This window comes from Rana temporaria, chromosome 2 (assembly GCF_905171775.1).
Source record: "Rana temporaria chromosome 2, aRanTem1.1, whole genome shotgun sequence".
NCBI classification, from domain to species: Eukaryota; Metazoa; Chordata; class Amphibia; order Anura; family Ranidae; genus Rana; species Rana temporaria.
In genome coordinates this window covers 18,231,938-18,248,918 of record NC_053490.1, presented here as the reverse complement: position 1 = coordinate 18,248,918, position 16,981 = coordinate 18,231,938, and the positions used below count along the sequence as shown (strand labels likewise).

Genomic DNA, 16,981 nt, shown 5'->3' with positions numbered 1-16,981 from the left:
TAAAAATGCACTGATTACGATATAACTATCACTTGCAGGGAAGGGGTTAACACTAGGGGACGATCAAGGGGTTAACAGTGTTGCCTGTGTGTGTTCTAACTGTAGGGGGGGAGGGGACTGATTAGGGCAGTGTTTCTCAATTCCAGTCCTCAGGCCCCCCCAACAGGTCAGGTTTTCAGGATTTCCATTATTTTGCACAGGTGATTTGATCAGTTTCACTGCCTTAGTAATCACCACAGCCTTTTCATCTGAGGGAAAATCCTGAAAACCTGACCTGTTGGGGGGGCCTGAGGACTGGAATTGAGAAACACTGGATTAGGGGGAGGAGAGAGATCGGTGTTCAAAGTATGAACACATGATCTGTCTCCTCTCAACTGAAAGAACCGGGATCTGTGTGTTTACACACACACTGATCGCGGTTCTCGTTTTGTCACGAGCGATCGCAGGTGCCCAGTGGTCATCGCGCCCACCGGGCACTCGGATTGGAACCAGCGTACAGTTACGTCTGTTCGCCCAGGGGAGCCAACCTGCCGCAGTACAACTTCGGCGGCTGGTCGGGAAGGGGTTAAACCCAGATTATGAACAACTCTCATGACATGCTATATAACAGAGCGTTCATACTGACAAAGGCACTAAAGCATTCATTTTGTGTGTTCGCATTGAACACGTGCAGAGCCCGCCAGGAAGTTGGCACCCGCGCTGCGCTAATCACAGCCAGGCAGACATTTCCGGATCTCTGCAGCCGAGCATTGGGAAATGTCTGCCTGGCTGTGATTAGCGCAGCGCGGGTGCCGACTTCCTGGCGGGCTCCGCACGTGTTCAATGCGAACACCCCGGAGCTCATCCTTAGTCCTAATCATGGGAAACGTTTTTTTTTTTTCCCCCACGGTTTTAAACTATCCCAAATGTAACACATGCCAGGAGCAAACCACAAATGCCACCTACACTTGCCCATGTAGAAGATGGAGAGGTAAAATATCATCAGAGCCCGGACTTACTCGTGGTACGGCGCGTTCTGTAGTCTCTGCAGCATATCTGTCATTTTAGTTTGGTCTTTTGCGACTCCCTACAGGAGACAAATGGAAATGCATGTTAATACAGAAGAAGAGGAAACAAAAACGAAGGCCCAGATTCAGTAAGAATTGCGCATAAATTACGGAGGCACAGGGCAACGATTTTGCCCTGCGCCCCCGCAAATTTGCGCCGCTGCCCTCGATTCACGGAGCAGTAGCTCCGTAAATTGCGAGGGCGCGCCGGCAAAATTGCCCGGCGTAAGCGCGCGCAATTTAAATGATCCCGCAGGGGGCTGGAATCATTTAAATTAGGCGATCGTAAAGCGCATGCGCCGTCGGGAAACTTTCCCGACGTGCATTGCGGCAAATGACGTCGCAAGGACGTCATTTGCTTCAAAGTGAACGTGAATGGCGTCCAGCGCCATTCACGAATCACTTACGCAAACGACGTGAAATTCAAATTTAACGACGCGGTAACGGCGGGTATACTTTAGCATTGGCTGCCCCTACTATTAGAAGGGGCAGCCTTACGCTAAAGACGCCGTACGCAAACTCCGTACCTTGCGTACGCAGGGCCCGCGCAACTTTTGTGAATCGGCGGTAGTATGCAATTTGCATACTATACGCCGATCACAAAGGCCGCGCCCCCTAGCGGCCAACGCAAGAATGCAGCCTGGGATGTGAAGGCATAAGGAGGCTTATGTTTGTCACATCCTAGGCTGCAGTCGGTGTAACGAGGTTCCTGAATCAGGGGCACTCGTTACACCGGAGCAAGTAAGCACTTGCGCCGCGCAACTATGGTTGCGCGGGCGCAAGTGCTTCTTGAATCTGGGCCAAAGACATTTTGGTTCAGTAAGGTTCACATTATTAAAATGTTTGATTGATTTAAACCCTTTCGCTGCCAGAGCTATTTTTGCTTGCTTTTTTTTTTATGCAATGGGGGGTGACCTGACGTGATTGGCGTTTTTTACGAACGGCACATGCGCCGTCCGTGTACATATCCCAGTGTGCATTGCGGCAAAGTACGCCGCAAGGACGTATTGGTTGCGACGTGGACGTAAATTACGTCCAGCCCTATTCACGGACGACTTACGCAAACGACGTAAAATTTTCAAATTTCGACGCGGGAACGGCGGCCATACTTAACATTACTAGTCCAGCTATTTGATGGAATAACTTTACGCCTTAAAATGCCTTACGTAAACGACGTATCTATACTGCGACGGGCGCGCGTACGTTCGTGAATAGGCGTATCTAGTGATCTACATATTCTACGCTGAGCGCAATGGAAGCACCACCTAGCGGCCAGCCTAAATATTGCACCCTAAGATACGACGGCGCAGGCTGTCGTATCTTAGCTAGGTTTAAGTGTATGTCAGTTTGAGAATACACTTAAACTTAGGACAGCGCAGATTCCGAGTTAGGTCGGCGTATCTACTGATACGCCGGCCTAACTCTTACTGAATCTAGCTAAAAGACTGGAATGCCATTAAAGTTCATGTGCGTGGAAAGGCAGGTGTCCCAATACTTTTGACAATATAGTAATGTAATAAGCAGCATTCCAAATAGAATATTTTGGACCATCACCATCTACAAATGGGGGTATGTTATCCCCATCGCTCATTAGAGCGGAAGACGAGGTTTAGAGAAACATCTTCAACATTACAAAACAAGTCCAATTGAATGAGACAGAGGGGTAGATTTAGGTAGCAATTACGCCTGCGTATCCATAGATACGCAGCGTAATTGCTAAGTAGCGCCGGCGTATCAACTTTCTGTATTCAGAAAGCTCGATACGCCGACTGTAGCCTAAGATATGACTCTTAAGGCTCTTACGCCGTCGTATCTTAGGCTGCATTCTGACGTTGGCCGCTAGGTGACGTTCCCGTAGTTGTCAGCGTAGAGTATGCAAATTGCATACTCACGGCGATTCACAAACGTACGCGCGCCCGGCGGTCGTGTTTTACGTCGTTTGCGTTCGTCGCTTTCGTCGTAAGGCTGCTCCTGCTATTAGGAGGCGCAGCCAATGGTAAGTATAGACGTCGTTCCCGCGTCGCGATTTTCGAAATTTACGTCGTTTGCGTAAGTGGATCGTGAATGGCGCTGGACGCCATTTACGTTCACGTCGAAGCAAATGACGTCCTTGCGACGTCATTTACCGCAATGCACGTCGGGAAATTTTCCCGACGGAGCATGCGCAGTACGTTCGGCGCGGGAACGCGCCTAATTTAAATGATCCACGCCCCCTACGGGATCATTTAAATTACGCGCGCTTACGCCGGCCCCTTTTACGAAACACCACCGCAAATTACGGAGCAAATGCTTCGTGAATGAAGCGTAGCTCCAGAAATTTACGGAGGCGTAGCGTAAAAAAACGGTACGCTGCGCCGCTGTAGCAGTGCGCGCCCCTACCTGAATCTACCCCAGAGACTACTGCAAGCTATGGCATGACCTGGATAAATGAGACAGGCTGCAGAATGTCGCTCACCAGTGATAGAGTGATGCCCGGCTCATCCAGACAGCGGGACAATGCAGACGGGCGAGTATTGCCCAGATCTGTATAGTGACCCGATGGCTGGCACGTGGTCACCAGAATCAGCGGCCACAAGACATACACTTTTATCTTTCACTCTGAAAGGTCCGATTCTGATTGGTGGCCACAAGCAACACAGAATGATGTCATTCAGCAGCCATGCTGTGTAACAAGACAAGTTCCCCCAAAAACATTGCAATAAGGTTTAGACAGTCACCCTCGGGGGCTTCTCTCCCAGGTAGAGGTGCGGCTCCAGCAGACGTCCCATACTCTGGAAAGCGATGCCGCTCTGATCCCAGCAGAACCTGCCCATCTGGAAAATAGAATTATTTCTAGTTAATAAAAGGAAAACTCCAGTAAGTGACAGAGCTGAGAAAAAAAAGTATATAGTGCCCCCCCCCCCCCCCCGAACCATACCAACCAAGATACCTGGGATGGGGGGGCATCCACATGTCGATGAGGACAAGGGTCTCTTGCCTACAACCCTGGTCCGGTCATTGTAAATTGGAAGCCCCCTTCAACAAGACAGCCCCCTGATACACCCCCACACATGTGAATGAGTAGGGAGTATTATTTTTTTATTTACCTACTAAAAAAAAAAAAAAAAAAATGGTGGGTGGGCGGAGCACACACTTCAATCCGGTAGATTGGAGGACAATGGAGATGTATTCCTGTTACCCTGTCATGTGACATAATGGGGGGCGGGGCTCTGACCTGCTTGCTGAAATTGAGGGACACTCCGGCAATTCCGGGGTTGGTGTTTTCCGCTTTCTTCAGCTTCCTATGAATCAGGTCATATTCTGTCACTGGTGAGAAGCCGCAATCTGGAAAATAAAAACACACAGGTCACATGATGGCCGGACCTTAAAGTGGTGTAAAGGACCCCAAGTTTTTTGCCTTAACCCCCCCCGCAATACCTACCCGAGCCCTCTCTCGATTCCAGGAGAGCCCTGCCTGTCTGGGGACTCGAACTCCTGATTGGCTTTTGGCAGAAGCAGGCGCCATTGGCTCCTACTACTGTGTCAATCACAGCCACTGAGCCAATCAGGAGACAGAGGGAGCGGGGCAAAGCCACGGCTCAGTGTGTGAATGGACACTCAGAGCCGCGGCTTTGGGAGTAAGCCTGCTCGGGTGCCCCCCTTATCAAGCTGCTTGCTGTGGGGCATTTAGCAGGAGGGAAAAGCTAGGAGTGCCGGCGGGGGGCCGGAGAATAGGAGGATCTGGGCTGCTCTGTGCAAAATTAAAACCACTGCACAGAGCAGGTAAGTATAACAAGTCTTTAATATCGCTTTAAAATTACCAAAAGTGGATTCATTACCCTGGGGGACCCTCCATTTCCATTACCCTGAGGGTAAAGACCCCCTTTCAACTCCTTTTCCCCCAAAGGGTAAGGACCCCCTTTCAAATCCATTCCCCCCCCCCCCCCAACTCCTTTTCCCCCCCAAGGGGAAGAACCCCCTTCCAACTCCCTTGCCCGGAGGGGAAGCACCCCCTTTAGATTACCCTTTTCCGTGAGGGGAAGGACCCCCTTCCAACTCCATTACCCCCCGAGGGGAAGGATCCCCTTCCAACTCCATTACCCCCCGAGGGGAAAGATCCCCTGCCAACTCCATTACCCCCCGAGGGGAAGGATCCCCTTCCAACTCCATTACCCCCCGAGGGGAAGGATCCCCTTCCAACTCCATTACCCCCCGAGGGGAAAGATCCCCTTCCAACTCCATTACCCCCCGAGGGGAAGGATCCCCTGCCAACTCCATTACCCCCCGAGGGGGAAGGATCCCCTTCCAACTCCATTACCCCCCGAGGGGGAAGGACCCCTTCCAACTCCCTTACACCCGAGGGGGAAGGATCCCCTTCCAACTCCATTACCCCCCAAGGGGGAAGGACCCCTTCCAACTCCATTACCCCCCGAGGGGGAAGGATCCCCTTCCAACTCCATTACCCCCCGAGGGGGAAGGACCCCTTCCAACTCCATTACCCCCCGAGGGGAAGGATCCCCTTCTCCAACTCCATTACCCCCCGAGGGGGAAGGATCCCCTTCTCCAACTCCATTACCCCCCGAGGGGAAGGATCCCCTTCCAACTCCCTTACACCCGAGGGGGGAAGGACCCCTTCCAACTCCCTTACACCCGAGGGGAAGGACCCCTTCCCAACTCCCTTACCCCCGAGGGGAAGGACCCCTTTCCAACTCCCTTACCCCCGAGGGGAAGGACCCCTTTCCAACTCCCTTACCCCCGAGGGGAAGGACCCCTTTCCAACTCCCTTACCCCCGAGGGGAAGGACCCCTTTCCAACTCCCTTACCCCCCGAGGGGAAGGATCCCCTTCCAACTCCATTACCCCCCGAGGGGGAAGGACCCCTTCCAACTCCATTACCCCCCGAGGGGGAAGGACCCCTTCCAACTCCATTACCCCCCGAGGGGAAGGATCCCCTTCCAACTCCATTACCCCCCGAGGGGAAGGATCCCCATCCAACTCCCTTACTCCCCGAGGGGAAGGATCCCCTTCCAACTCCATTACCCCCCGAGGGGGAAGGACCCCTTCCAACTCCATTACCCCCCGAGGGGGAAGGACCCCTTCCAACTCCATTACCCCCCGAGGGGGAAGGACCCCTTCCAACTCCATTACCCCCCGAGGGGGAAGGACCCCTTTCCAACTCCCTTACCCCCCGAGGGGAAGGACCCCTTTCCAACTCCCTTACCCCCCGAGGGGAAGGACCCCTTTCCAACTCCCTTACCCCCCGAGGGGAAGGATCCCCTTCCAACTCCATTACCCCCCGAGGGGGAAGGACCCCTTCCAACTCCATTACCCCCCCCCCCCCCCCGAGGGGAGGGATCCCCTTCCAACTCCCTTACACCCTCAGGGGAAGGACCCCTTCCAACTCCCTTACACCCTCAGGGGAAGGACCCCTTTGCAACTCCCTTACCCCCGAGGGGAAGGACCCCTTTGCAACTCCCTTACCCCCGAGGGGAAGGACCTCTTTCCAACTCCCTTACCCCCGGGGGGGAAGGACCCCTTCCAACTCCCTTACCCCCGAGGGGAAGGACCCCTTTCCAACTCCCTTACCCCCGAGGGGAGGGACCCCTTTCCAACTCCCTTACCCCCGAGGGGGGAAGGACCCTCTTTCAACTCCCTTACCCTGATGGGCAGGGCCCCTTTCCAACTCCATTATCCCAAGGGGAAGAATCCTTCCAACACCCCCCCCCCCCCTCCTCCATTCTACTACCTTAGAGAAATTGAACCCCTTCAATTTTATTACCTCAGAAGGAGAGAACCCCTTTACTTCAATTACCCCAAAGGGAGAGAACCCTTCCACTTCTATTACCCCAGAGAAAGAAAATCACTTCATTTCAATTACCCCAGAGATAGAGAACTCCCAACTCTATTACCCCAGAGGGAGAGAACCCCTCTCATTCTAGGAGGAGTTGACCTCCCATCATCCTGGAGGGATCTCTTCCATATTCAATCTTCCATAATACAATAAAAGAATTGCCCCTTAGATTCTATTACCCTGGGGGGGGTGAGGAAGGGGCCTGCTGAAGATGTGACCCCCATAACGCAGACAGAACACTCACCGGTGTTGGGGCGTAGAAGTGGGACCGGCGTTGGCTCGATGGTCTCCCATCTCTCCGCTCTTCTGCTGTACAGGGGGATAAACCGCCTCTGTGGGCCAGACAGAGAGATACAGGTCAGTCAGTACATAAGCCAGGAATTCTGCATACTCCATCGTCTCCCACTTACCTGCCCGGGATCCCTGACATCTTCCTGAATGCTTCCATATCCTCCCCACCCCAGGGGGGTGGGCACAAATCTGGATGATTGCTGGACAATAGGACCTTCATGGTGAAACCTGGGGAAGAGGACATGCGGGTGCTCCATCCACTGTGAATACACAAAGCAGAGCAGAGAGTCAGGGCGCAGCGTCGGGTCAGAGAGAGTCAGGGCGCAGCGTCGGGGCAGAGAGAGTCAGGACGCAGCGTCGGGGCAGAGAGAGTCAGGACGCAGCGTCGGGGCAGAGAGAGTCAGGACGCAGCGTCGGGGGCAGAGAGAGTCAGGGCGCAGCGTCGGGGGCAGAGAGAGTCAGGGCGCAGCGTCGGGGGCAGAGAGAGTCAGGGCGCAGCGTCGGGGGCAGAGAGAGTCAGGGCGCAGCTTCGGGGCAGAGAGAGTCAGGGCGCAGCTTCGGGGCAGAGAGAGTCAGGGCGCAGCTTCGGGGCAGAGAGAGTCAGGGCGCAGCTTCGGGGCAGAGAGAGTCAGGGCGCAGCTTCGGGGCAGAGAGAGTCAGGGCGCAGCTTCGGGGCAGAGAGTCAGGGCGCAGCGTCGGGGCAGAGAGTCAAGGCGCAGCGTCGGGGCAGAGAGTCAGGGCGCAACGTCGGGGCAGAGAGCCAGGCCGCAGCGACGGGGCAGAGAGCCAGGCCGCAGCGACGGGGCAGAGAGCCAGGCCGCAGCGACGGGGCAGAGAGCCAGGGCGCAGCGTCTGGGCAGAGAGCCAGGGCGCAGCGTCGGGGCAGAGAGTCAGGGCGCAACGTCGGGGCAGAGCAACAGGGCGCAGCGTCGGGGCAGAGAGACAGGGCGCAGCGTCGCGGCAGAGAGTCAGGGGGCAGAGAGTCAGGGCGCAGCGTCGGGGCAGAGAGTCGGGGCAGAGAGTCAGGGCGCAGCGATGGGGCAGAGAGTCAGGGCGCAGCGTCGGGGCAGAGAGTCAGGGGGCAGAGAGTCAGGGCGCAGCGTCGGGGCAGAGAGTCAGGGCGCAGCGATGGGGCAGAGAGTCAGGGCGCAGCGTCGGGGCAGAAAGTCAGGGCGCAGCGTCCGGGCAGAATGTCAGGGCGCAGCGTCGGGGCAGAAAGTCAGGGCGCAGCGTCAGGGCTCAGCGTCGGGGCAGAAAGTCAGGGCGCAGCGTCGGGGCAGAGAGTCAGGGCGCAGCGACGGGGCAGAGAGTCAGGGCGCAGCGTCGGGGCAGGGGGCAGAGAGTCAGGGCGCAGCGTGGGGGCAGAGAGTCAGGGCGCAGCGTCGGGGTTAGCTAGCGGCCGAAAAAGGGTTAAAAGAACCGGTGGTTCGGCAGCACTGCCCATTGACTTCAATGGGCAGGGGGTGCTTTAGGAGCGGTGTATTCATCACTCCTAAAGCGCTGCAAAGAAGCTGATGGCAGGACTTTTTTTGATGTCCTGCCAGCGCAGCGCCCCAGTGTGAAAGCACTCAGGCTTTCACACTGGGATTGCAGATAAGGCTTTATTCACAGGCGAGATTTTTAGCGCTAAAGTGCCTAAAAAATGCCTCCAGTGTGAAAGGGGTCTTATGGGGACAGTGAGTGTCCTCGTCCCCATGTATTTTTTTTGGAGGAGGGTAAGTTGGAGTATGTGGGGGGGGGGGGGGGGGGGTGACACCTTTATTTGGATTATGGGCATCATTTAATTTCTTTTAAGGGGGGGGGCTTAATCATAGTGTCTACAAGTGGGGGTTTCACCTTTATAGTTTCAGTCATTTTTTTGGGGGGGGGGGAGGGTGTAGCTATAGTATATGCATAGAGGAGGGGGGCACCACTTTTATGGGAACTGTGAGTGTTTTTCTGTATTTTTTTTTGGGGGGGGGGGAGTGTAGCTATAGTATATGCAAAGGGGGGGGCACCACTTTTATGGGAACTGTGAGTGTTTTTCTGTATTTTTTTGGGGGGGGGAGTGTAGCTATAGTATATGCAAAGGGGGGGGGGCACCACTTTTATGGGAACTGTGAGTGTTTTTCTGTATTTTTTTTTGGGGGGGGGGGGGTAGGTATAGTGTGTGCAAGAGAGGGTGACACTTTTTTCTTTAAGTACTGGGGGGGGAGCACTTTTATGGGAACTGTGAGCGTTGGGGGGGCTTAATTTTTTTTGAGGGGGTGTAGTTATAGTATATACAAGGGGGCACCACCTTTATGGGGACTGTGAGTGTTGGGGGCTTATTTTTTCAGTATTTTTGTGGAGGGGGGTAGTTATAGTATATACAAGAGGGCACCACTTTTATGGGGACTGTGAGTGTTGGGGGGGGGGGGAGGCTTATTTTTTTGGAGGGGGGGGGTAGTTATAGTATATACAAGGCGGCACCACTTTTATGTGAACTGCGAGTGTTGAGGGGGCTTCACTTTTTCAGTATTTTAGCTATAGTATGTGCAAGAGAGGGTGCCACTTTTTTAAGGGACTGAAAGTATTGGGGGGGGGGGGTAGCTACAGTATATGCAAGGGGGGGAACCACTTTTATGGGAAATGTTGAGGGGGGGTTGTTTCAATATTCTTTTTGGAGGGGGGGGTATAGTATATAGAAGGGGGCACCACCTTTATGGGGACTGTGAGTATCGAGGGGGGCTTCATTTTTTCAGTATTTTTTTGGGGGGGGGAGGTAGCTATGGTATATGCAAAGGAGGGGGGGGGTGCATCACTTTTATGGGAAATGTGAGTGTGGCTTAATTATTTCTGTATTTTTTTTTTTTTTGGGGGGGAGGGGGTAGTTATAGTATATGCAAGGGGGGCACCACTTTTATGGAAACTGCGAGTGTTGGGGGCTTTACTTTTTCAGTATTTTTTTTGGGGGGGGGGGGGGGGTAGCTAAAGTATATGCAAGAGAGGGTGCCACTTTTTTAGGGACTGTGAGTATTGGGGGGGGGGGTGTAGCTATAGTATATGCATTTTCTGGGGGGAACTGAGAGTGTTGAGGGGGGGGCTTGATTTTTTCAATATATTTTTTGGAGGGGGGTAGGTATAGTATATAGAGGGGAGCACCACCTTTATGGGGACTGTGAGTGTCAGGGGGGCTTCATTTTTTCAGTATTATTTTTTTTTGGGGGGGGGGGGCATCTATAGTATATGCAAAGGGGCGGGGGCACCACTTTTATGGAAACTTTGAGGGGGTGGGGGCTTCATTTTTTTTTGGAGGGGGGTAGGTATAGTATATACAAGGAGGGGGGCACCACCTTTTAGGGGACTGTGTCGGGGGCTTAATTTTTTCAGTATTCTTTTGGGGGGGGAGGTAGTATATGCAAGGGGGGGGGCACTTTAATGGGAACTGTGGGTGTTGAGGGGGCTTCATTGTTTCAATATTCTTTTTGGAGGGGGGTAGGTATAGTATATGCAAGGGGGGGGGCACCACCTTTATGGGTACTGTGAGTGTCGGGGGGGGGGGTTGTGGCTTCATTTTTTCAGCAATTTTATTTTGGGGGGGGGGGGGGGTGTCTATCTATAGTATGTGCAAGTGATGGTGACCCTTTTTTTTTTAGGGACTGGTAGAAGACCACTATAATAATCGGTGGGGGGTCCTACATTATGGAGTGTGGGGGGCAGTCTCAATTATCAGGGTCACTGCCCCCTTCACAACAGGGGGGGGGGTGAAAGAATGCCCCCCCACTCACTATCAGCGCGGTCGCCAATAGCAACCCCACAACCACACACACACGTGCTTATCACGGCACACTCACCTCTTCCTACTTTCTGGCCCTGCCCACTTAGCCTCATCGGCACCCGGAGTTCCGCTCAGTTCCACCCCGCGCACGACGTCCCCGCCATCTTTGTACACCCCGGTTGCGAAGACTGGGACAATGTGCAGCGGACGGAATCTATTGACGCACGCATGCGCATTACCATGGCACACCATGGCAAACAAAATAGGTGTGGTTACATATTGGGCGTGGCATGAGAGGGCATGGTCTAAACCTACTCGCTGTAAACACTGCATACATCTTCCATGGTTCTCTACGGGTTTTCCCCACTTCTCTGCGGCTCACCCGGTCCCACACCGCTGTCTTCTTCTCTGACTTCATCAGAAGCTGGCTGTCTCTTCTGCGTGTCATTGGGGCTCGTTACAAAAACCAGAAAGAGACAGCTGAACCCCCAGTTGGCATGCATAAACCATGGCATGTCCTCAGGGGGCCAGATGAAAGAACCAGAAGAAGACAGCTCCCCCGCCGATGACATACATGAGCCACGGCGTGCCAACAGGGGGACGGCTGCAAAAACTGGGATGAGACACCCCCCCCCCCCCAAAGACCTGTATGGACTGGTGAACGTCATCAGGGTCCGTTTGCAAGAACAAGGAAGAGACAGCTGGTCCCCTGATGACACACAAAGGCCATGGCGCGTCACCAGGGGGGGGGCGACTACAAGAACCAGAAAGAGACTGCTGTCCCCTAGGGGTGCCACTTTCTTCAAGCCAAGCCCCAACACTTTAGCGGTGCAAGGCAAAAATATGTATATTTTTAGGATATACTATAGCAGTGGTCTCCAAACTGTGGCCCTGGGGCCAGATGCGGCCCTTTGCTTGCCTTTAACTGGCCCGTGGGTCATTATTCCTGCCGCTGACACCAACAATGGGGCAGTATTCCTTTCACTGACATCAACGATTGGGCATCATTTCGTCTAACGACAACAAAAATTGGGCACATTTCCTCCCATGGACACCAACTATTTCTCCCCCTAATTCCAAAGATTGGGCATAGTTTCCTCCCACTGGGCACAGTCTGGCCCCCCTAAAGTCTGAAGGACAGTAAACTGGTCCTTCCTTTAGAATGTTTGGAGACCCCTACACACTATAGGATTGTAACAGACCTGGGACACCTTTGGTCACTCCAAAGAGAATAGTAATGTGGCGCACATAGTATCCCCCCCCCTCCTATGGGGCCCTATTCTGAACCACATTCCTGTCTGAATATTGTGTCCGGGGTTCAGGTGGACTGAAACCCAAACACATGATTCAAAACTAGAGGTCGACCGATATATCGGCCGATATTTGGCCGTTTTGGAGAAATCGGCATCGGCCGACTTTTTTCCAAATTAGGCCGATCTTTAACATGGCCGCTAGCGGTGCCACGGCTCCGGAGCTAGGCCGAAGCCGCGGCCTTTCCTGATGCTGTGACCGCGGCGGCAATCCGCGGATTGCCGCCGCGGTCACAGCATCAGAAAAGGCCGCGGCTTCGGCCTAGCTCCGGAGCCGCGGCCATCTTGGTACACCCAGCGCGGCAGCCAACCAGCGGGCCTGTAACAGTTGTGGCTTCATTTTTTCAGCAATTTTATTTTGGGGGGTGTCTATCTATAGTATGTGCAAGTGATGGTGACCCTTTTTTTTTTTTAGGGACTGGTAGAAGACCACTATAATAATCGGTGGGGGGTCCTACATTATGGAGTGTGGGGGGGGGGGGGCAGTCTCAATTATCAGGGTCACTGCCCCCTTCACAACAGGGGGGGGGGGTGAAAGAATGCCCCCCCACTCACTATCAGCGCGGTCGCCAATAGCAACCACACACACACGTGCTTATCACGGCACACTCACCTCTTCCTACTTTCTGGCCCCGCCCACTTAGCCTCATCGGCACCCGGAGTTCCGCTCAGTTCCACCCCGCGCACGACGTGTCCGCCATCTTTGTACACCCCGGTTGCGAAGACTGGGACAACGTGGAGCAGACGGAATCTATTGACGCACGCATGCGCAGTATACACGGTTGGAGAATTTGATAAGTTGGAACATTTGACGGATGAGGGCTTCGGCGAGGGAGCGGTGAGATGTTGGGCGGGGGAGGTTGGGATGTGTGTATATACAGGGTATATAGAGATCAGTACACACAGGTCACCTCATGTAGGGATGGGGGAGTTTCAGAATAAAGTAGTGTTGTTGCCCATAGCAACGGCGTCCAATTTACTTTTCTTCATTTCAGAGTTTGGTAACCAATAGTGAGTCTGGACGTGAATATATTCCCTATTTATCTGTAAGGTGTGTTTTTTTTTTTTTAAACTTTTTTTAATTTAATTTTCTAGTTGTCGGCGGCGTGTGACTATGGCATAAGGGCGCCAATTTGGTTGCTGCTCATTGGGACCCTTGTCGAAATGATTAATCGCCATTTTGTATACAGCTGTAGCCACACCCCCCTGACACTTTATCAACACTTTACATACAGCCATAGCCACACCTTCTGACGCTTTATCAACACTTTATATACAGCCATAGCCACACCCCCCTAACGCTTTATCAACACTTTATATAAAGCCATAGCCACACCCCCCTGACGCTTTATCAACACTTTATATACAGCCATAGCCACACCCCCCTAACGCTTTATCAACACTTTATATAAAGCCATAGCCACACCCCCCTGACGCTTTATCAACACTTTATATACAGCCATAGCCACACCCCCCTAACGCTTTATCAACACTTTATATACAGCTGTAGCCACACCTCCTGATGCTTTATCAACACTTTATATACAGCCATAGCCACACCCCCAATGCTTTATCAACACTTTATATACAGCCATAGCCACACCCCCCTGACGCTTTATCAACACTTTATATACAGCCATAGCCACACCCCCTGACATTTTATCAACACTTTATATACAGCCATAGCCACACCTCCTGACGCTTTGTCAACACTTTATATACAGCCATAGCCACACCCCCCTGACGCTTTATCAACACTTTATATACAGCCATAGCCACACCCCCCTGATGCTTTATCAACACTTTATATACAGCTGTAGCCACACCCCCTGGCACTTTATATACAGCTGTAGCCACACCCCCTGGCACTTTATATACAGCTGTAGCCACACCTCCTGACACTTTATCAACACTTTATATACAGTCATAGCCACACCTCCTGACGCTTTATCAACACTTTATATACAGCCATAGCCACACCCCCCTGATGCTTTATCAACACTTTATATACAGCTGTAGCCACACCCCCTGGCACTTTATATACAGCTGTAGCCACACCCCCTGGCACTTTATATACAGCTGTAGCCACACCTCCTGACATTTTATCAACACTTTATATACAGCTGTAGCCACACCTCCTGACATTTTATCAACACTTTATATACAGCTATAGCCACACCTCCTGACACTTTATCAACACTTTATATACAGCCATAGCCACACCTCCTGACGCTTTATCAACACTTTATATACAGCCATAGCCACACCTCCTGACGCTTTATCATCACTTTATATACAGCCATAGCCACACCTCCTGACGCTTTATCAACACTTTATATACAGCTGTAGCCACACCTCCTGACATTTTATCAACACTTTATATATACAGCTGTAGTCACGTTCCCCCTCCCCCCGTTAAAGCTTTATCGCCACTTTATATACAGCCAAAGTAATACCCCCTGACGCTTTAGCAACACTTTATATAAAGCCATAACCACACCCCCGACGCTTTATCGCCACTTTATATACAGCCATAGCCACACCTCCTGACACTTTGTATACTGTCATAACCACACCCCCGACACTTTATCGCCATTTTATAAACAATCATAGCCACACCCCCTGACACTTTATCGCCACTTTATATACAGCCATAACCACACCCCCAATGCTTTATCGCCACTTTATATACAGAAATAGCCACATCTCTCCTGATGCCTTATTGTCATATCGCCACATTATATACAGCCAAAGTAACAACCTCCTGATGCTTTATCAACACTTTATATACAGCCATAGCCACGCCTCCTGACGCTTTATTGCCACTTTATATACAGCTGCTGCTTTTGGACGATTATGACAATAGTGCAAGTGTATACAGGGGGAGGGGATACACACAGGGGGGTACCCACCAACATTACTACTTGAGTAAGATGGACGCTTGTCGATACGCGGTATGCAGTGCACACCGTGGCAAAAAAGTAGGTGTGGTTACATATTGGGCGTGGCATGAGTAATAGTAATGTGGCACACATAGGCCCAGATTCTCATAGAATTACGTTGCTCCTGGGCAGCGTAACGTATGTGATTTACGTTACACCGCCGCAGGTTTACAGCGTTAGTGCCTGATTCTCAGAACACTTACCTGTAAACTTGCGGCGGTGTATCGTAAAAGCGCTCGGCGCAAGCCCGCCCAATTCAAATGGGGCGGGCACCATTTAAATTAGGCGCGCTCCCGCGCCGAGCGTACTGCGCATGCTCCATCGGGTAAATTACCCGACGTGCATTGCGCTAAATGACGTCGCCCCGACGTAATTTGCTTAGACGTTAACGTAAATGGCGTCGAGCGCCATTCACGGACGTCTTACGCAAACAACGTAATATTTTTAAATTTCGCCGCGGGAACGACGGCCATACTTAACATTGGTTGCCCCTCATAATAGCAGGGGAAACTTTACGCGTCGCTTAAGCTACGGAAACGTCGTAAATTCTCAGCGCCGACCGCGCGTATGTTTGGGAATCTCGCGGAATTACCTAATTTGCATAGACGACGGGGAAAACGACGATGCGACACCTAGCGGCGGGAAACAAATTTGCATTTAAGATCTGACAGCGTAAGAGCCTTACGCCTGTCAGATCTAATGGGTATCTATGCGTAACTGATTCTAAGAATCAGTCGCATAGATACCCGGGGCCAGATTAGGACTTACAACGGCGCAAATGGTGTTGCGCCGTCGTAACGCCATTGAGAATCTGGGCCACAGTATCCCCCCCCCCCCTCCTATGGGGCCCTATTCTGAACCACATTCCTGTCTGAATATTGTGTCCGGGGTTCAGGTGGACTGAAACCCAAACACATGATTCAAAACCTGAACTGTCCGGGTGAATCCCGGACAGGTGGCAAAGTAGGGTGACCACGTGTCCCGGATTGCCAGGTACAGTCCCGCATTTTGCAGGTCTGTCCCGGGCACATTCATTCCAGCACAATACAGTGTCCCAGAATGAAACTGACACAGCCACCCCCCCCCCCCCCCGGGCCAATCTGATGCCCCCAAAAAAGGGCGCCAAATCACCGCTTTACTCACTGACAGTACTTGTCCTGGCCGGGAATGCCTGGAGGAGCACAATCCCTGCCCCCTGCTTGTGATTGGAGAAATCATGAATCCCGCCTCTTGTGTCCAATCACTGTGCTGTGATTCGTTACAGCACAATCTGACTTTTGGGAAGGGGGGTGCCCCTGAATGGTAGTTTGTAAATGTGGTCACCCTAGTGAAAAGGGTGGATGAAGGAGCAAAAAAAATCTATGGGGTATATATAGTATACTTATCTTATAATATACTTATCGCTCACCAACGTTCCACCCTGCCTAGGGGAAGGTGATGTCATCTTTCCTCTGGCCATGGATCGTGGAATGTTGGGTAGCCCAAATCCTGCATTGTTCAGTACCTTCTCGTGAGATTTGGGCTACTCAGCATTCCCCGGGATCTTATCAATAGGAGGATGATGTCATCCCATGGACTGCGGAAGGGGGATAAAGTGACGTACATTAAATATATTCTCGATTACCTTTCAGGACATCTACCTGAGGGGCAATGCTGTATCCTGGCCTAGGCCAACAAGGCCTAGGGCAGCACTTTGCAGGGGGGCAGCACGGAAAGAGTCCCCGCTCTTAAATCTGCGGTGGGTGGTCGGCAGGCGGTTAAACAGCAAGGGGTGTGGCCTTGACAGAAAGGGGTGGGTCATATTTAAATTTGGGGGTGCACGAT

At 52.4% G+C, this 16,981-nt stretch overlaps 2 protein-coding genes across 3 annotated transcripts in view; one reads left to right on the top strand and one right to left on the bottom strand.

Annotated features, from left to right (window-relative positions):
- TAF1C (TATA-box binding protein associated factor, RNA polymerase I subunit C) overlaps window positions 1–12,901 on the bottom strand; it is a 49,162-nt gene extending 36,261 nt beyond the window's left edge. Inside the window, exons 1-6 of the mRNA XM_040339932.1 lie at window positions 12,829–12,901; window positions 7,286–7,426; window positions 7,120–7,207; window positions 4,261–4,370; window positions 3,764–3,859; window positions 999–1,066 (exon numbers count right to left, since the gene is read on the bottom strand). Of these exons, the coding sequence (XP_040195866.1) occupies window positions 999–1,066; window positions 3,764–3,859; window positions 4,261–4,370; window positions 7,120–7,207; window positions 7,286–7,423 (500 nt within the window). The 5' untranslated portion in view covers window positions 7,424–7,426; window positions 12,829–12,901. The remainder of the gene's footprint in view (window positions 1–998; window positions 1,067–3,763; window positions 3,860–4,260; window positions 4,371–7,119; window positions 7,208–7,285; window positions 7,427–12,828) is intronic.
- A 91-nt stretch (window positions 12,902–12,992) lies between these two features.
- LOC120928870 overlaps window positions 12,993–16,981 on the top strand; it is a 38,113-nt gene continuing 34,124 nt past the window's right edge. For both annotated transcript variants that reach the window (XM_040339931.1, XM_040339930.1), the window contains exon 1: window positions 12,993–13,053. In XM_040339931.1, coding sequence (XP_040195865.1) covers window positions 13,031–13,053 — 23 coding nt within the window. In that variant the 5' untranslated portion in view covers window positions 12,993–13,030. The remainder of the gene's footprint in view (window positions 13,054–16,981) is intronic.